Source organism: Myzus persicae, unplaced genomic scaffold (genome assembly GCF_001856785.1).
Source record: "Myzus persicae strain clone G006 unplaced genomic scaffold, MPER_G0061.0, whole genome shotgun sequence".
Taxonomy (NCBI): Eukaryota; Metazoa; Arthropoda; class Insecta; order Hemiptera; family Aphididae; genus Myzus; species Myzus persicae.
In genome coordinates this window covers 89,078-111,368 of record NW_019102916.1, presented here as the reverse complement: position 1 = coordinate 111,368, position 22,291 = coordinate 89,078, and the positions used below count along the sequence as shown (strand labels likewise).

At 29.7% G+C, this 22,291-nt stretch overlaps 2 protein-coding genes across 2 annotated transcripts; both read left to right on the top strand.

The window, feature by feature from the left end:
- Positions 1–5,103: 5,103 nt before the first annotated feature.
- Positions 5,104–9,311, top strand: LOC111033386 (zinc finger BED domain-containing protein 5-like). Its single transcript, XM_022314086.1, has 5 exons — positions 5,104–5,121; positions 6,287–6,361; positions 6,483–6,681; positions 7,381–8,793; positions 8,971–9,311. Exons 1-5 carry the CDS (start codon positions 5,104–5,106, stop codon positions 9,309–9,311), a joined length of 2,046 nt encoding a protein of 681 aa, XP_022169778.1.
- A 3,537-nt stretch (positions 9,312–12,848) lies between these two features.
- LOC111033393 (TBC1 domain family member 19) lies at positions 12,849–22,257 on the top strand. The gene is made up of 12 exons (XM_022314093.1): positions 12,849–13,093; positions 15,295–15,492; positions 16,176–16,314; positions 16,454–16,541; positions 17,627–17,687; positions 18,204–18,333; positions 18,419–18,531; positions 18,617–18,751; positions 19,933–20,086; positions 21,264–21,465; positions 21,622–21,808; positions 22,149–22,257. The coding sequence occupies exons 1-12, from the start codon at positions 12,992–12,994 to the stop codon at positions 22,224–22,226; spliced, it is 1,587 nt and encodes a 528-aa protein (XP_022169785.1). The 5' UTR covers positions 12,849–12,991; the 3' UTR covers positions 22,227–22,257.
- The last annotated feature ends 34 nt before the right edge of the window (positions 22,258–22,291 follow it).

The following is a 22,291-nucleotide window of genomic DNA, read 5'->3' as shown; positions in this document are numbered from 1 at the left end:
TTGTTGGGGGGGGGGGGGGGGGACGTCCAGGTACCTTATTTTTGGATGTAGGTGCCTACAACGAATTTACTAAAATTATTTTTCTTGTCTATTCAATTTTGTTAAAACTGGCTTCAAATGTCTATAAAAAAATATGTTTTGTTCCGAGTCATTAAAAAAAAAACTTCTTAGTACGTCCATATTGTAATATAATACATACCTATGTACAATAGATTATACGTTTTATGTCATGTAAGAAACGTGTTACCATATATTATAGTAGCCTTGAAATGAGCCAATTTTGAAAGACAGATATAAACTTGACTTTCATGTAATTTGGGGTTACATTTAAGTAACACATGATTTATAAATTATATCATCAAGGATTAACATGTAAGCAATTGTCTAAATTTGATCTCTATGTATACAAATATACAATTATACTAATACAAGTGACTATAGCTAGTACTATACAACATTTAATATAATGTCGATCGGCTATGTGATGTACAGATTCCTTAAATATACATCACGCAATGTACGAGCAGTGAGCACGATTGACCATGAACTATTTAATTTTTAATTTTTTAATAACAACCTGCAATGTTGACGCCACCATTTTAAAACTGTACCTATTTTGAAATAAATAATATACTTACCGAGAATGACATTTTTCGCTTAAAATAATATAATGTGTTAGACCAGCGGTTCTCAACCTGTGGTACGCGGAGAAAATCTTAAAAAAATTGCTACGAATTATTATTAACATTAAATATTATTTGGTTTATTTAATGTTTATTTGATGATGTCGAAAATAATTTAAGACTTAAAGTTAGCAATTTGGAGCCCGATATTGACGTCATCGTCCGTTCAAAACAACACCAATCGTCTCATTGAAATAAAAAGTAAACCATAATAATTTTACATATTTAATTTTTTTATATTTTTAAGTTTTTTTCTTTCTGTGCATTAAATACTCAATTAAATACTTTATTTTTTATTATATATTTATATATTTTATACTATCATTTTGTAATTCCTAATGAAATAAAATTCTATACATACATATAACATAAACGTATACATTATTAATAAGCAAAAAAAAATGGTCAGGTGGTACCTACGTAAAAATGTTCAAATTGTGTAAGTGGTACGCGACTATAAAAATGTTGAAACCCGCTTTGTTAGACGATAAAAGTATAGAGCAATACCAAACATTTCTAAATAAAAGTATTATTACACATTTACACTAGGTTTAGATATAATAATTATATGATTAACAATAATAGTTACCAATAAAATAAAGCTGTATGTTTAAACCAGAAACCCAGTGGCGTAATTGCGGGGGCAATTACCCCCCAGAAATGGTTGTGGGGGGGAGGGGCAAAGGTATCATTTTTCCCCTCAGATTATCCAACAACACAAACCTTCTAATTTTATTAAACTAAGAAAGGATGCAATATTTTTAACATATTATAATATAACAATATTTTTTTATTACTTTAATACATTAATACTATTTTAGATGCATTATTTGAGTTACAAAAATAAGCCAATAATATTATTCCATTAAGTATAAACACGATTTTATATTATAATCTTGAAATTGTGAACCATGATTATTGATTAGATGGACGGAAAATTAATTTTAGATCACTAACAAGTGATATTAATAACTGATGATATAATTATTATTTTGTCTAGTTTATTTTTATACCTACGCGTACTTATTATACGACATAACGTTATGCCTTATTATTGTGCTTTACTGAAAATCTATACCATTGTGTTGTATTTTGTAAATAATATTGTTTAGTGTATTAAAAATGTCGAATGAACGGCAGTCGACATTGCTCAATTTCATGCCATCAAAAAAGAACAAACTCCTAAAGTGAGTATATAACTTAAATATTGAATATCTACATTTTTCAAACATTTTAAATCATTTTTCTCTTGTTACTAATTACTATGGCATTCTCTTAAAATATCAAATCATTTTAATTTTAATAAATCACATTATATATGAATAAATAAAATAATGGGTATAGACGTATAGTATTACTAATAAATTGTAGTGCCTTTTTATTAATGAACTTTTTTGTAGGTACTTAATACGTACTTATAATACTATTTAACAATACGAGTCTAGTACCTGCTACTAAAATTTGTTTCTAAACCATAAAATTAGTTTTAAGACTAAACCTGGGAGTGGGGAGGTCAGGGTTTTGATTATGGTGAATAAATAATATTGGGCTATTGCCCCTCCCCTCTAGATTTTTATCCAGTTACGCCACTGCAGACACCTTACAATATGAAGGCTTGAAGTAGGTACTTAAGGCACTTTTTGAAATAATGTATAATGGATTAAATGGATATACAATGTAATACTGCATTGATGCAGGGCATAGAGAAATAAAATAAAATTATTCATGAGTTGTATACTTACTAGGTGAATTAAAAACTCTATTTTTCGTTTTAAAATTGAACAATGTTCCTCCCTGCAAGAAATTATATCTACCGAAAATATATTTTTGTGAATCCACCATTGCACAATAAATATTTATATACCTATACAAATACACATAACATATAAGATATTACCATATACATTATACATAATAATATATACATTGTGTATAATAAGTAAATTGTAAATACTATAACTCTATAACTATATATAGCTAGAAGTCTATAACTCATAAATTATTATAACCTACAGGCTACAGTTGTTAAATCATTTAAAATTAATCATCACCTTAATATTCCAATTATTTGTTACATCATATTGAACCATCAAGACTATAATTATATAAGCTTAAAACTGGTTGAAACTACTTACAGCTGATGTCTGGATCGGGAAGACGGAAATCGGAGGAAGTGCTTGGTGGATCCAAGTCCGTCCCCCCTCCCCAAAAAAAAGATTTAAGTGCAGCCCCCCTCCCTGGCCAATAAAGTTATAAAATATCAAAATATTTAATAACTATTGTAAAATGTATTTTCAATAACTATAGGAACGATCATAAATTAATATTAATCTACAACAGTTTTTATGAGCAGTCATCCACTCCGAGTTGTCTCGGTTTTATTGAAAATACGTAATAAATAATAATATACTATCTTAGACTAATATTACTGTTATTAAGTAATGTTTGAGCAGATATTACATTTATTAATTAATTGACTGACTTAGCGAACAAAGTGAGCTGCTCTAGTTCAATATAGGTAAAAACTATTTAGGTGTAATGATAAGCCTAACTCAGCCCCCTCCCCTCCCCTCCCGACACACAGTAATTTCACCAAATTTCCGTTCATCTTTGAGAATTAATGCTAAAATGTAAATTATTTTAAACAAATATTCAACATAAATTTAGTGTTCTATATTCTATTTCACTTTCACAAATGTCTATTATAATTTATTGCTTTATATCAATGAATATGTTTATTCTAAAAACAATGGTTTAACCCAGTGGTTTTCAAACTTTTATTGCACACCGTACACCCTATAAAAATTTTCACGGCACACTGACCTTTTTTTAGATGAAAAATTCAATGCAATCAGTAATTTATGGAAAATCCGCGGCACACTTAGTGGATACTCGCGGCATACCAGTGTGCCGTGGCACCCACCTTGAAAACCACTGGTTTAACCATTAGGTAGTAGACTGTTCGCCTTAAGTTTTTAAGATACCTAGTACGCATTTTAAAAAATAAATCTTTAATTTCGTTGTGGAATTTGATATTCCGTTATCCAACCATTGGGTTTTTTGTTATAGACAGACATATTTCCTATGTTTTCTGAGGATATAGTAACGAATCGGTGTATTTCTAGTAGATACCTAATTAGATGCTAATCTAGCATGCTCATAAATATTTAGTAAAATAATAAACCAAAAGCAAAATTAGTGTATTTATTTATTGTGTGCTTATTATATAATACATTTATACATGCAATATGCATTAATAATATTTTCGTATCAGCGTACTGGGAAGATGATGAATGATGATTACTTTGTTATTGACAGGTATAGGTACCTACTAAATGTTTAAATTAGATAGTTTGTGAATAATTATTTTACTAAATAAAATGTAAATGTTATGTCTCTGTAATCAAACAACACATGTATTTTGATTATTTAGTTATAAATTATGACATTATTTTGAGATGGAAGCTTTGATTTATAACTTATAAGTTTATACGATTTGAATTTTTAGTTTGCTATTTCCATAAGACATTTCTAAATATGCCCCTGTACACATATATAGATAAACAATCACCCGTTAACAAATGTGAGCAAATTGTTTTTAAGCGATATTTCATGTTTATATTATGTTGATCGAGCATGTATGTGTGTATTAAATATTAATATCATGTATTTAATTAACGTCTATATTATACTCAAAAGATTAGCTGGTAGGTACAGTCTTAAGTCTTTATACGCATTACAGGCATATAGTGCCGCCATAGGTTACTGGTTTGTGTTGTTTCAGTGCCACACACACTCACTCACTAACACATTAGACACGTATTAAATATAGCATATATATATATATATGGAAATATGAAAGAGTTACCTATGTTGCTATACATAATAATTAATGTGTGTGAATAGTATATTATGCTATTTTTGTTTAATGTATAAATGCACACTAATACACCGTTTAATCATTATATTTCCACCGACTATTATTATAACCAAGTATAATATATGCATGCAGTCCACGTATACCTACCTATAAACTGCAGTCACGGTATAATTGGTCATCGAACGGAAAAAAAATAATACATTGGTAGTAGGTACACGGCGAATAAAACGCGGGGGCGTTTTGTAGACCGCATCAATGTTACCTATAGCGGAATGCGCCAGGTATCGGTCCATTCTCTTTATACGAGCGAGTTCAAGATGATCTAATAATCACCTTGACATTTGGCATCAAGTGCACTTGTTGCTTTTTCATTTCCCCGATAGGTACCAAGATTATACCAAACGTATAATTGTCTGTGAGCCCGACGCCCAGGCATAGATTCATTAAAACAAAACCATTTGGACCGACACCGCTTCGATATAGTTTTGAATTGGCAGCCGACAATCGATGAAGACCTAAATTAATTTTCGCGAGAAAAAGATGAACATCGCCCTGCAGGTAACGTACAATATTCAATATGTAATATTTATATTGTATCATAATTTATAATATGCACAAACTACACAAACGGACACAATACGAATTTAACGTGATCGAATAACGCTCAAACGAATACTGATCGAAAAGCGAACGTTCAACCCATACATATAAATTAACGAGTAGGTACTGAAATTAGTACTTACTGCCTTCTAAGTAGTATTATCTAAGTAGATAAGGTATCGTTGTCGTTTGATGTCAAAGGCATAATATACAGTCTGTACCTACCTATACAGACCTAATCGTATCTCGTAGTAGGTACAACGTAAAATACTTAAATAAAAACGGAAATTCTTCAATAATACTCAATACATATATTTATTTGTAAAATATTCTAAATAAACTCGAAAATTCTATAATATTACAAAATTTACTTATTTATTTGTAAAAAATATTTAATAGGCATTCTAAAATATTTGAAAATATTCGAAATAAGAATGGCATCAGATTATTTAAAATTAAATGAAACGTATACATTTAGATCGAAAACTTTACAATTTTAAGACTATATAAAAATATTTATTTAAATTAAAATCCATTCCCTAATTATAAGTTTAGTATTCAAAACTATATGAAATCGAAACTATACGATTATATGATGTGTACGACTATACATTTTTTTTTATACCTAACCGACCAACAGGGGCGAACTGTTTGCTTTTGCGACACACTATACTTTTCCCTGCTGACCATCGATGGCTTATTCAAATAATGCCTATACCTACCTATACCTACGATTAAAAACAAAATAGCTGTAAGCCAATATGTGATAAAATGAATTTCAATTTGAATTTAAAAAATACAAGGATATAAATCTATGACTTATTGTCGGTTACCGTCATAGACCTCATACTTAGTTAGGTTAGCTTATGGTTACTGTACGACATCGAAATGTTGAATTTGACCGGTTGCAATAATACTTAATTTTTTTTTTAAATTAGAGGCTAATACCAAACATGAAATATAGAACAATAATAATTTAAACATTACTAAATTTTAAATGACCCGTTAACGAACGAAAAATAATAGTTAGATGATGATTCACGCAGTTTGTAGATCATACGCGTGAGATATCTGACGCTTGCGTACATTTAATTAACTATTTATAATCTTGTTTTGCTTTTAGCTCATTTTTTCATTTGTCATTTTATGGCCAACAACACTTTCTCAAAATTTCTACGTCCCAATTCAAGAAAATGAGGTATTTGCATTTATTACATACACATTAATTCATAAACCGTAATGTGAACAATAACTGAATAACAATAAAATTAAAATAATTGTTGTATTTATTAACCACAATAATATGTTCCGTTTGACAGTTGGCTTACGAATTTCATTACAATATCAATGACTTGCTCTCGGGGGTTGTAACACATCGTTGGGAATCGAGGTACGGTGATTACGTAAGAGGATCGTACAGTTTTCTAGAGCCTAACGGTATGATCAGAAATGTAAACTACGAAGTCGATGGAAAACATGGCTACAGAGCAGTAACGAAATTTTTTAAGCCACAACAAAGTAAATATTTTATTTGGAGTTCAAACATGTATAAGATAAACTATATTATATACCTACTACCTAGTAATTATTTATTATAACCTATACAAAAAAGTTGTATCATGAATTTAACTATAGCCTATAGGTACATGTAACAATGACCGAAGCCAATTTCCTCCACTGTCCATTTTCCTTCAATAAAGAATCAAGCATAAAAATAATGTTTATGCACTAATGCAGCGGTTCCCAAACTGTGCTCCGCGGAGCCCCTGGGGCTCCGCAATGGTTTCCCAAGGGCTCCGTTCGTTACACCACAAACATTTAATAATTTTAATTATTTAAAGTTTAAACGAATATATATTTCATAAAAATCTCGTCAACACTCAACTTGACATAATTCACCGATATGACGCCAACCTACTATGTAAAATCCCGATAAGAAAATTGTGTACAATTATTTAATTTTAGAATTTAGATAATACTTGTAAATATAGAAACTGGATAATTTCTACCATTTAATTAAGGTTTGACTCTCAATTACTAAATTATTTTATCAGTTTATCGCGCAAATTGACGAACGACGGACATGTGATTATTTTGTTTAATCCGGTGAATTTGTTATTTTATTGTGCGTATTTATGAACAACGGACGTGTATTTTTTCTTTGATTCAATTTTTCATTTTTTATTGTTTTAATTGGCATATTTACGAACGACTCAGTGTATTTCTACTTTACTGAAATGGAACGGTGGTTCAAAACGGGCTCCATAAGACCTGAAAATCGTAAGCCAACAACTGTTGATCAATCAAAGGAAGATATCAATTGTTGTAGCAAAAATGTTTTAGAGTCTACGATACCTGATGTAGAAAATCTGAAAGGAAACAAAAAACGAAAATATGGCGATTCGTATTTAGACATGGGATTCACTGAATTTTCAGATGGGCGTCCTCAGTGTGTGATATGTAACAAAGTTTTGCCTAATAGCTCAATGTTCCCTGCTAAGCTAAGACGACATTTTGAAACTCATCCTGATTTCACAAATAAAACTGCAGACTATTTCAAAAGAAAAAGTGATGAACTCCATGCAACTCAGAAAACGTTTATATCTCATGTAAAGACACATTCCGAAAAATCACTGAAAGCATCGTACTTAGTTAGTTATGAATTGGCTCTTGCTGGCAAACCGCACACCCTCGCAGAAACTCTTATAAAACCACTATTAGTGAAAGTAGTGAAGTGTATGGCCGATGAAAAAACTGCGACTATGATCTCAAGTATACCTTTATCAAATAATACTGTGCGTAGTCGAATTCAGGACTTATCACACGAGGTTAAAGACACCATAATTTCTCGTATCGGTCAAACAAAATTTTCGTTACAACTTGACGAATCTACGGACGTCGCTGGATTAGCTGTGATGATGACATTTGTACGGTACGAATATTCTGGTATTTTTCATGAAGATATTTTGTTCTGCAAACCACTTCCATCCTCAACAAGCGGAAGTGAAATTTTTTCTATGCTTGATGCCTTTTTCATTGAAAACTCAATACCATGGAACAATTGCATTGACGTGTGCACAGATGGCGCAAAGGCCATGGTAGGTAATGTTGCTGGCGTTGTTGCAAGGATCAAAAAAGTTTCACCAAATTGCACGAGTAGTCATTGTGTATTACATCGACATTCCCTCGCAACGAAAAAAATGCCAGTGTTATTAAAGCAAGTGCTTGACAACGCCGTTAAAATTATTAACCATGTTAAGACACGACCTTTGCAGTGTAGACTGCTCAAAATACTATGTGAAGATATGGGAGCTTTATTCAAGTCATTGTTATTACACACAGAAGTACGGTGGTTGTCGCGAGGTAAAGCATTGTCCCGTTTACTTGAACTTCGAACGGAAGTTTTTTCAATTTTGAAAGACAATAATAGTTTGCTAGCAGATTATTTGAATGACCAGGAATGGTTGTGCAAATTATGTTACTTGGCAGATATTTTTTCAAAAATGAATGAATTTAGCATATCTATCCAAGGAAAACAAAAGACAATATTTGATGCTAATGATAAAATTTTTGCGCTAAAGAAAAAAATAGCATTCTACATTGAAAGCGTCGACAATAAAGACTTGACATGTTTTTCATTGACTTCAAACTTTTTACAAGAAAACGAATTAAAAATAACTGAATCATTCTTAGAAATAATTAAAGAACACCTCAATAATTTACTTCAAAATTTGAATTCATACTTTCCAAAGGATGTTCAAGAATCGATTCGAAAAAACTATGAGTGGATTCTAAATCCATTTTCAGTGACGTCAAAACCAGCAGCTCTCAATGCAGCAGAATACGAGGTTCTTATTGATATGGTTTCGGATAGTTACTATCAGACATCATTTAAAAGCAAACCAATATCTGAATTTTGGGCTCAGTTAGGGAAAGATCATTCAATATTAAGTTCAAAAGCTAAACTGCTTTTACTGCCTTTTGGTACTACGTATCTTTGTGAAACCGCTTTTTCGAGGTATACAGCTACAAAAACCAAATATCGATCACGTTTGGATGCAGAAGACGATATGCGTCTTCAACTGACTTCTGTGATACCGGACATCGACAAACTTAGTAGTAAAAAGCAGGCCCATTGTTCACATTAAGACTCACACAATTAGACGTATAAATGTAACGCTGTATTAATTTTAAATATTTTTTTAACTAGTTTAATTCTAATTTTGTAGATTTCAATAATAAACAATATTTTCTCCAGTTCTTGTAAAACTATTGTTTCCTTTATTCATAAATATAATTTTATTTTGACTCCCGTATGTATACAGTTCGTGTTAATCATGCTTCATAGAACACAGGCAAATGCAAATTAACATTAAATTTTTCTTGGGGCTCCACGAGAAACTTCTCCTTAAAAAAAGGCTCCGAGGCTGAAAAAGTTTGGGAACCGCTGCACTAATGTATTGTACAAATAAAATAAATAGCAAAAGCAACAGAAAGACCATACAAATAAAATAAAACATTGATACTAATTAAACGGCATACTAGGAAAAAAGTCCGGTACAGATAATCAGGCGAAAGGAAATTATGATGTGAATATGTGATGCACAGTTGACAGTTCCAATTACTAATTAGTATTAATATTTATTGTAACTAAATGATTTACGTGACGGAATTAATAAATAATCTTGTAGGTACCAACATTTATATTGTAATTAAATATATTTTTTTTAATATTGTTGTACATACCTATATACCGGAATTTTTTTAGTTAGATAGTTAATACTTATTTAAACTAACAAATCATTATAACATATTATGTATAATATTATGGTAATGATACTAAGTACCTGATTAAAATCATTGAAATTTTTTTTGAAATTTGTTATTTTGAATAGGTATTGTTATTTGTTACATATTTATATATGGGACTTTTTTATCCTGGACTTTTTAGACGGAGGACTTATCTACTCCGGACTTTTTTAGCTCGACTCAAATTAAACGTATGATAAACATTATGAAAATGATATGGATGGTAAATAATTTTAAGATTTACTAATATCAGAAAATTCTCAAAAAGAATATTTTGAAAAAGTTATAAAGTTTCAAAATAATTTGCTTCAAGAAAATATTGATAAGTATTTAAAAAAATTTTGAAAATAAACTATTTGACTTGAATAAACCTTTTACCATCTACATTTTTTTTAAATTAGATTTAAAAATTGGCTATTTTGAAATTTTTCAAAATAATTTGATAAAACTTAAAATGTTTTGAAAGGTTACAATTATATAAATTGCATATATACATTTTTATCATAATCCGTGATAAAGATAACTACACCCCAATCATAACACCTATACCGATGCACAATGTAACGGATGTTACACGTATCTTAATTAGACTTACCTAATCAAACTTGTGACATTAAGATGTCATTGACTCTTAGTCACTCACTTGTGATACGGTATACAACACTGGTGCCTACTGCTGGCTAAAATATCAGCTAAATATTTAAATATTTGGAGGAAAATGGCCAATCTTTTTTATTGAGGAAACTAGACAATGGAGGAAAACGGTATCTCATTTTTAGAGGAAAATGGTCTGCCCATACCATTATTGTACGAGGTTATTATGTTCAAGGTTGTTGGACTGGAAGACATTCTTCAATAATAAGTTGCCCAAAGTCGCTCCAAACCCTTCTTATATAGTATTATCAACCATCATATCTATTTAATTTATAACGATTAATGGAGCATTATTAAGTTTCACTCAGTATCATAACATATCAAACTGAATTAAATTGTGTGACGATAAATTAAATTAAGCTCTGAGCTGAGTGATTGAGTCATTGCTCATTGTTAGTCATTGCATTTAATATTTTTGAATTTATCATATGGATAAGTTATCTAATGCCTACATACTATCATTGTAAAATACATTAACTATTAGGTGTATGAGTGATTTGGGCCATACATTCATACTAAAAAAAAAAATAACTTTTTAAAAATTATTAGAAATTAACCAAAGGAAGAAAAATTTACAATTTTACTGTATCTATTACTATTAGGTACCTACTATTTAACTGTATTTTACACTTTTATTCACATATCATTTTATTCGAACCTTACATAATAACAACTTGTAGTGGCCATAAAAGCTCAAACAAAACGTATTGTTTATATCACATTTTGAAAAGTTTCAAAATAAAAAATAAGCCCGTCAGTACGTTAGGTTACAACTTACAATCGTGTCACTGTAATGAATAGTTAAATTCAAATACAATGATCTAAACTAAAATCGTTCGTCTTGATTTTAATATGTAATTTCGTCCAGTTTTGATCTTAAAATAACTTTAAAAAACTGCATGTGTTTAAACATTTTTAGATTTTTTTGGATCAGAATTAATTCTTACATGACACCTCGTTTTAAATTTTCAATCCTTATCCATAAAAGAGTTAGTACATCTTTATTTTAATAAATGTTGTCAAAATTTCAACTTAAATACGCACTAAAAAAAATCGTCTATTTAGTTATTTAATATTTATTAACTACTTATGAAAAACCTATCATTACATTTTCAAGCTTATTGACACAACAAATATGACATTTATGGGATAAAAAACTCAAAACGAGTCGAAGTATTTTGAAAATTGTATTATGTTTAGAAAATGATAAAATTAACATTTTTTGAAAATTTCAAGTACCTACAGTTATTATTTTTGGAATAACGACAAAAAAAGAAAACCGTTGTATGAAAATTTGTCAATTTACGAGTGAATATCCAATGCCTAGCTTCGAACGCTCGCAAAAAATTATTGTGGATTTACGTTCAACGCTTTTTTTAAATTTCCACTGACAACAACTTATGAATAACGTTGTATTATAATAAAATATTTATTAATTTATATGGTCATAATATATATTATACTCAAATGGTAGGTTTAAGTGTAGGTATAATCCTAAATCATTGTAGATCGTATAGAGAAAATAAATTTAATTTGTATTTGTATTTAAAAAATATGCAATGTACCTATATTGTGGGATTTACTAGTGTTAATTTGTAAGCCATTAATATAATAATAATGAATAGTATGTGTAGGTATATGTATACAATATTCATATAACTAATAAATAATAATCCTTTTTTTTCAGTGCCTAAATTCAACTCATTACAATCTTCCGAAGTACCAACTAAATAAATATCCACGATTATACATTTAAACATTATACAAAGTAGGTATCAGCCTTCAGAAAGGTACCTAGGTTTATTTTTTTAGTTTTAAAAGTAAATATTGTGTAATATTACGGAAATGATGGTTTGTTGTTAATAATTAATAATAAACTATGATGTGAATATGAGGTTTTGTATTTATTGCAAGTAAAATATCTATTATAACACTGAATAATTTAAATAATATTTTAAAACCAGTTCATTGTATATATTATAGTTACATACGTACGCAAATAATAACTATACCTACATGACTATTCATATTACTTATACCTCTATACACTACACATATTTGAAACATATTTATATCAACACAGTGATACAAATATAGGTATGAAACTAAAATAAACTAGCCCATATAGAAATAAAATAAGGTTCATTCTGGTTGCCAAGGTGATATATTTTGATTATTGCATCAATAACTATATATACATTAAAATATTACAAGTTGCAGCCTGTATGTTAAGTGTAGGTATAACTAAAACCTTGTGCTTATAAATATAATAACCTTATAACCTTACAAACAATTGTTTGTACTCCAATAATTAATTGTACTTATAGGTACTATTAATACCTATATACATAAAAACATCTTTAATATGGAAGAACTAAAAGACAAAAGTTTACATTTAACCGCTGAAAAACTAGCTGAAGAACTTCAAAAGATGGACATATATAATGAATTTTATGAAGACTTGCAGGTAGGTACTATATTTCTATAATATGTAATACATTATACTAATTATTATACACATAAATTAATCATTATTTATTTATTTTGACATTTTAACGATAGTTAAACTTCAATTTTGTAATTTTATTTATCGATTATAGCCTATAGGTAGGTAGGTATTGACTATTATAGTCACCTATTAGTTTATTATAATAAATATATAATAATCATTATAATAATTCTACTATAATACTACTACCAATATTATACTATTATAATAACTTTACTTATAATTTGTAGTTAAAATTTCAATTATTAATCTCAGTCACTTACGTGTCATATGCGTCTTTGTTAGGTACAGACCCATATATTATGTAGGTAAGGTATTAATTGAATTTTTTTTGTAGTTAGCTACCTTCTTTTTAGATTTTAAGTGGAGTTATAAATGTATTGGTTTTACAATAGTGTAGCCAGTTTAGGTACGTGTCTTTGATTTTTTGAGTGGTAGCAATGCTTCAATCTCCAACTTTAGAGTGGTCTCGGAGTAGGTAATTTTAAATATATAGATAACTAAGACAAATAAAAAAAAGAATTGGAAAATAACTATTATTCACTCAAAATGTTTTTGATAAAATCGAATTAATTTTTTTTTCTGCAACTCAAAAATGAATGTCTTAACTTTTTTTTGAAGTTTTCACAAAAAATGTATATTGGCATTTTATATTTCAAATCATTCATTACCCTTTTTATGCTAATTATAATCTTTTAAAATTTTTTTAGTTGATTTCACTTTATGAACTATAAAATATTTGCTTGTCAATTAAAAAAGCTTTAAACTTTAACACAATGTTCTTCACAAATCATATTTCGTTCTAATAGCAATTAAAAAATATCAAAAATAAGTGGTCATAATTTTGTTTTAAGCATTTTAAACTTTTAAGTTGGAATAATTTTTACAAAGTCGTCAAAACTAGGGTGATTTCAATTTTTTTAACACTTATAAAACTTAAAATTATAATATAAGATTTTTCATAGTTTAGCATAAGTTTATGTACGTACATTTTTTGAATGGTTTTAGTTCATTCAAACATAATAGGTAATGATTTATCCTCAAACGATTTTTGTTATTTTAGTATTCTACAAAAAGTATTAATCGCACATGATTGAAAATTTCAAAATTTCAATTTTACATAGGTTATCACTCTATATTTTGTATAAACACAATAATATTTTTCAAAATATTTAGTTTCGTTTCCAGCTATTTTGTGCACCATGAACGATGAACCATCCAGTGTTGACGTGTTGTTGTTAATATCTAAGTTAGCCGGTACTTACCGGTCTCACAGGCATATATCATATCACACCACATATCAGTGGGCCATAGGTACATACAAAATCACACGACAAAATCATATATTTTAATTATAAATATTATGTTGTGTGCTAGTTTGTTCAACTGAGATTATTACTGAGATATATCAACAAGACAATATGATTGATTCCCAAATCTCAATTTATAATAATTTGTAAGAGCAGTAGCTGCCAGCAAAGGGCGGAATCCCTAGACAGTTTTCAGGGGGAGGTTGGGGTGAACCTATAAACTAAAATGTTGATAATTATGATTTTGTTGGCAATGATAGTAATTGTATACATTAACAATTGTTATGGGGGGTGAATGCCCCTTTGACCCCCCCCCCCTTGGACGCGCCTGGCTGTCAGCTGGTAATAGTTACTAACATTACGATTACCTACATCATTATATCAATGACTTATTAGACGCCGTCGTCCCAACAGGTACGCGCCACTGCCCGAAGCCCTGAAATAATTATGATATTATAATAGGTCAATGGGATAATATGAACGCGCATATAGGTAGGTACCTACTCAATCATAAATTAAAATTGGTCGAATTATTAATCCATTGAAGAGCACATTAAGTATAAAAAGACTAAGATAACGTAGTCGCTCCGCGGGTTATTTCATATACTTATTCGTCGTGGAGTTGGTTTGCGTTCATGAAATTGAACGACAGCGTATAATATATTTATGTATCGACACGACGGCACCATGAACCAAAATATTTTCAAGGTCCTTGGTCCACGATCGTGAGTCTCGACAGTGATCGATTGTGACACCCACGAAGCAATGACATCACGCCTGTCATTAGAATAATTCTATTATTTTATTCCAAGTATATATTATCACCAAATCGTATCTATATTGGTTTAGATGCTAGCTGCTTCTCAAGACGTATCCATAGACGACTTTAAAAAGACCCTAGTGCAAGCAGTGAACATAGGGAGCATGGAAACTAATCTGAGAAACGCGGTATTCCATTGGCTGAGAAGTCATGGAAATAATAAACAAATTGTGGTTAGGGACGAAATAACGAGTAGAGAATCGTTAGATTATTTGAGAAAAGCTCAAGTAACGTATATACAATATTGTCAATATTATAGAAAATATATATATGACAGAAACACACCTAGGCATGCGCACTGCAAGTTAAGACAGACTAGAGCTGCCTGCTCCGTATAAATTGTGAAGTTTAAAAAAACAAAAAAAAAAAACATTTTTATTAGAAATTTGTTACCACCACCTTACACATTAAAAATTAAATTATAAACATAGAACAATATTTTATTTTACGATTGAAAAAATCCCATAATCCACAAATCAAATGCAAAATAGTTTTTAAAGTAGATACCCATGTTATGTCAAAATAATTAAAATATTTAATGATACTTATTTTATATAATATAGGCATATAGTAATAAACTATATCTATTGAAATTAATAGAGATGACGATTATTTGATAAATTTAAAATCCTTAAATTACATTGCACCGATGAATTAGTAAATCTACATGGCCTGGATATATCTATAATATATCACATGGCTATGTATATATATATACTGATGACATAAACCTAAGATTAGAAAAATATGTCATAATAATTTTATCATAAAATTAAATATAATTTGAATATAAAATTTATAAATTCAAACTAAAAGTTTCTGTATACTGTTTGTGAATGCTGCTGTCTTAAAACTGTGCGCACGCCTGTGAATAGAAAACCTAATTCTAACGTATAACCTATACACATAGATCACATGGGAAAGAAGAATACAGAAATCATTGGAATCAATGTGTGAGGAAATAGGCATAAATCTATCTTGTCTTAGGTCCAGTGCAGATCGTGATGAAATGTTACAAAAATGGAACGAACTCAGTACATACAATACGAGTAGGTCAATTCTTTTTTATGTTTTTAACTTGTAGATTATTAATTTATACTATTTTTGTTTAAAATATTATTATACTTCCTCCCAAGAATTGAGATAAATATTCACATCAAATATTTATAAATTGTATTTTATTTCAAGGTTTAGAAAGACTGAGACCGGTGTATGCACCGAAAGATTTTTTAGAAGTACTATTTTCATTGCATAATCCTAATTACCGAATGATATCGTAAGTACCTACCTACTGTTACCTATATATAATGTTATATACTCCTAAAAAGTAGAAACTAGGAATATTGAATTTATTTTACTTAAATAAAATTGTTCTGAACATGTTGATAGATTGGTTAGTATATACCTGTATGCTATAGATATTGAATCAAACATAATACCTATATAGGTACTGCGTGTTCATACTGTATACGCCTAAACTAAATTTGAACTTAAGTGACATAATATAATATAGTTTGCGAAGGAAAAATATTCTTTTATTTTTGAGAAAATTTAGACGGTCAATAATTATAATTTCTAGCTTATGAGTAAGGAAGATGACTCGTGGTCATAAAATTTCTCCAAATATGCATTTATGTGCAAAATAAAAAATATACCTATGAAGGTTGCATTTAAAAAATAAAATCAATAATATTTGTATTTATTTATTATATTTTATTTAACTGCATTTATTATTTTGAATTGGTTTTAATTGTTTCAAATGTTCAACTTTAAGTATTAAATTTGTTTGTAATTCATATAAATTATAAAATAATCCGGCTTCAATTAAAAACTTGCGCTGGGGTCATTCAAAAACCATACTATATGACAACAATTAAAATAAATTTATGTTTGGGTTGTATTATATGACCAAATGTCAGCGGAGAATAAATTGATGAAATTATTAATTAACTTAAAATATACCTATATAGAATCGAAGAAATATGCCCCAAAAACAAAAAAAAACTCTAAATATGCATTTATATGCAAAGTAAAAATGTCAAAACTAGCTTTGTTGAAGCATAAAAAATATTAATTGTTTCGTACTCAGCTATCTTTGTGACTGTGCAAAACAAACATGAAAATGCTACAAGTTCTCTGCCCTGCTTATGAGTTTCTTATATTAGATATGCACATATTTACCTACTACCTACATAATAATAATAAATATTGTAATATGTATAATACCAATTGAAATATTTATCTACATTATTAATATTGAAAACTTATTCCTTATATTCTAATGACATCTACGGCCCTAATATTGTTGTAAAATATTGAATACTATAAGAAGTGTTAAAATAATATTTGAATTGGATTTAGTGATGATATGATATGGGATTTTACGTACCTGCCGCTGAAAGTTAAGACACTACCAGAACTTGTAAGTTATTTAATAGATAGGTAATGTATACTATTCACTATATAGATACTTATGTAGGTACTAATTATTTGCTTAAATGTTCGACAGTCAGTAAGTATTACTTACTACTTAGCGGCGTATCTAAGAAGTTGATTTTTTGTATTCTTGTATTTAAGATGAACGCGCGAACTTTGCGCTTGATGCATTATTCAAATTAATATTATAGAAGTTCTTTTTTCCATCAAACAATCAACTACATTGTATGATTACACCTACTTACTAACTATCAACATTTTTGTGAAAAATTGACAATGAAAAACCAATAATTAAAACCCATTGTACGACTCGTTTTACACACTTTACGAAAATAGTCAAAAAATATAATAAAGATAATTATTTTGTTGGACAATATTAACTGTGGTCGGTATATTGGTGTCCTACATCGGATACGCCACAGACAACAGTATACTTACATCTGTACGATGTAGCTACGCAGTTAAAACTTAAAATAGCTGTATAATGTTGCGTCGGTTTTAGAGACATCATTACAGGGTTTTGGCCACTGCCGATTTGCTGTTAGGTTTAACGTGTTGTCAATGTCTGACGACGTTGTCGAGCGGGTCGACGTCACAGGGAGAACTTGAACGAATCGATTTGGGAGAAAAAGGTTAAATAATTAGAAATTCGTCTGTGTAGTTACCCTGCAGTGTGAAAAATCAAAAATGAACGAGTAATAATATCTATTTCTACAGTTCTTCAACATCAGCATGCGCCAGTGTGTCAAGAGTTTCTGAAATTGGGTGCACCGCGCTGTCTCCGGGGTAGGCTCTGGGCACAGATCCTAGGATCCAGTGCGAAGACTTCGGTATGAATGACACTCGCCTCGTACCCTTATAGGTATTATCATATATTTTCCACCCACGTGACGGACGTTGAGCATTTGTTTTCAGGAACAACATTACTCGGAATTAAAACAACGAGTGTTGCACTACGATATGCTGATCGACAAATTGATCACGAAAGACGTTCAGCTAACAGCGTGCAACGACGACCAATACTTCGTGTTCGAAGACGTCTTACACCAGGTGCTTTTTATATTTTACGTAATATACAATGTAGGTATGTCGTACATAATATAAGTATACATATGGACTGCACAAAAGTTGCGTAAACAAACCGTAACCCAACACAAAAATCTAATGGCCATAATGTTGCCGATGCTTCAAAACTATAATAATAAAAATAATCATAAAAAAAGTTGCGTTAATGATGATCGGGGGATATGAGGGATGGACACCATTGATAATTTGTTTAAAAATATTTCTTTGCATCCAAGCTCCAAAGAGAATATTTGTTCACAAATAGGGAATGGGCTAAAAGTCAAGATCACCATAGACGCTCACAGGAGAAGGTATTTTAAAATATATTTTGTATACCTATTTGTTATAATAGTTGGTGTTCAGCTGTTCACGACAAATGACAACAGTTGACAAATAACGATAATAAAAAATAATTCATCCTCAAATTCTAAAAAAATAACTTGAGATTTACTGGGTGTATAATACTAAAGTCTAGTACTAATAGTATGATAGTAATAATGTACCTATATCAGGTATATGGGTATGAACACTATGAACCATAGTTACCTTATACCTACCTATATACATTGCCTAGCTGTGTCTATACTCTATAGTCTATACTTCTATAATCTATAGCCTAAGTAGCCGAATGATCCATCACGTGCATGTACCCATGAGTACCTAAGAAATAAGAATAGACCAAATGGATTTGCTTTTTGGAATATCACTGAAATATAAAAATTATGCCAGATGACTTCATTGGTGTATGAGTTAAGTCTAAAAATTGAATGTTAGATTTTGTGTTTCATAAATGTTGATGTTTATGGCTAAATATGTATAAATAATATTATAAATTAATATTAATACCTAATCAGTAATCATGTTTAGATGCCACATACTTGTATGATATATATACATGTAACAGCAATATAGCATTGAATATAAATTAAATCTACATTGGTGTGAAGGGAGTGGTACCCCCCTTCCACACACACACACACACACAGAGAAAAAACTCCAAATACACCCTTAGTATATAATAAAATATTTATTAGTTATTATACTTACTAGGGGCTCAATGGACTTCTAGTATAAGTACATACCTAACGACCTTATAATATAATTGGCATTTCGCTATTAAGTACATAGCTGATAACTAATATTCTTGTCCCATTTTTGGTGTTTAGATAATGTTGTGTTTTACTCGTGACACTGACGTTTTGTCAGTGTTCAACAACTCGACCAGCCATCCAATACTTACGTCGTTGAAAGGCAAACCACCTATGGAGGCAATATATCCACCCAACGGCATTATACCTTTTCACGGTTTCACAATGTATGGTAAGGTAAAATAACATTTTTTTTTTGTTCGTTATAACTGTTGTTATTGATAAAATTAACTGTTTCCCCGAAGGATTTTTTTTCGATTTTTGTTGTAGTGTCATCGATCATTTCGATTTTCCATTTGACTATCGCAGTTCATTGTTCATTAAAGCCGTTGTAACTTTTTTTAAATAGAGACTTAAATTGGGGATCAATTTAAACTTATTAAAGAATCTTTGAATTATGTGTGGTCATTATTTTTTTTTTCACAAACAATCGTGCTCAATAAAATATAGGTATACCAATTTAGCAAAATGTAAATATAAATGACAATATAAAATTGCACACTTGTATTGTCTATAAGACTTGTAGGTACTTCTATAAAAAGTTTGTAGAATACTCTTAGTTCTTACGATGCTTCTGAATCTATTTTCGAGTCTAGATAATAATCAAACAATAAAAAAAAAAAAATAATGTGTATTCTTATAGTAGGTACCTATGTATTATTCTAATCAAAAATGTAGTATTATACTATTGTCTATTTATCTAGCATTCTAGTGGCATAGACGAATTACATGTGCAATTATGTGAAAAAAATTCATGTGTAAAAAATATTATTGGAGTATGGTCATAATCCAAGACAATACAATACAACGATAGCTGTTCACCTGATAGTTATTATTGTACACAATTTGCAAACTTGTTGTCTCCAATGAAGCTTGCACAAAGTATACAGAGTTTACACAAACAATAATGGATATTTAAATGGCTAGATGTACTTAACCAATGTACCAGACAGTTTTTGTTTTTATTTCAAATAAACTGTAATATATTCTATTCTCTACTATTATGTATACCGAATAGGCACCACTTACCCAACCTTTTTTTACATAGACAAATATTTCGATGTTGTAAAGTATAGTAAAAAATAACGATAAAATACTTCCAAAGTTGATTGATCTCCAATTACCTATGATAAAACTAGAATTTCGGACGGGCGATGACAGGGCCAAAAAGTCGTAGACCGATAAACCTGTGTCTGGTAAATTTTGATCTGCGATTGTTTTAAGCGTCATTAATATTAATAGGCCATTCCCGCATATAAGTATACCACTGTACGAGTGAAAGTTCAACTTCTTGAAACTGTATTTAGACATTCAAAAAAAGTAAAACGTCGTTTGTTGTCCATTTTTAGCTGCCCCTGTTTGCTATTTGTTCAACGACCCTGTACCATTGTACTACACGTTCAGGGCTTTCTACCTACGCTACTGGTTCCGATTGCATGTCATAAGCTCACACCCGCAAAGCATACTTGGACTATGCATTTTGTTTCAGCGGCTCTTACAGAGACACGAGACAAAGATTTGGTCGCATTTTATGAGCCACAACATTCACCCGTAAGTACCTACCTACTTAATGTACCTACATATTGACACAAACCACATTATCCTACTGTCCTATACAGTCAATATTATTACTCGGTGTGTATATATTCTACGATTCTACATAATATTTAAAAACCAATTAATAATTTGTGTTTCATTGCCCGTCAGTATCAGAGTGGTATTTAAATGGCTCATGAAAGGATTCAGTGGGCATTTGCTTCCAGAACAATTACTTAACCTGTGGGACATGGTTATAGCTTATGACTCCTTGGAAGTATTACCACTTTTGGCAGTTGCGATTTTAAGTTTTAGGAAAGACAATCTGCTTCAAGTAAACACTTTACAAAACGTAGAAGTATGTATACAGTTACGGTTGGGTTAAAATAATACAGCAGTAGAGTGTTGATTATTCAAATGAATAAACTATAGTATTTGGTAAATTGGAACTAAGTACAAATTATTGTCATCAATTAAACCTAATATTATATTTCAATTTTTAAATGTATAATTCAGATTTATTCTTGAATCATAATTTATTTATTTAAATAGGACATTTTGAATAAATCGATTAAATCTTCACACATTGTTTTTCATATTCTTAAATTATCTACTAGTTAATAAAAAAATCAACATTCTACTGAAATTGCTTTTGTTATAATAGATTAAACAAATTTAATTGTTATTTTTTTTTTTAGTCTGTTCTAATAGATTTATCATCATTAAACGTAATGTCTTTGCTACAGTTGGCACTAAAAGGACCAAATAAAATGTAATAAGATAAACTTGTTTAATAAATGTTCAAGTTTAAATTAATAATGTATAATTAAAACAAACAATC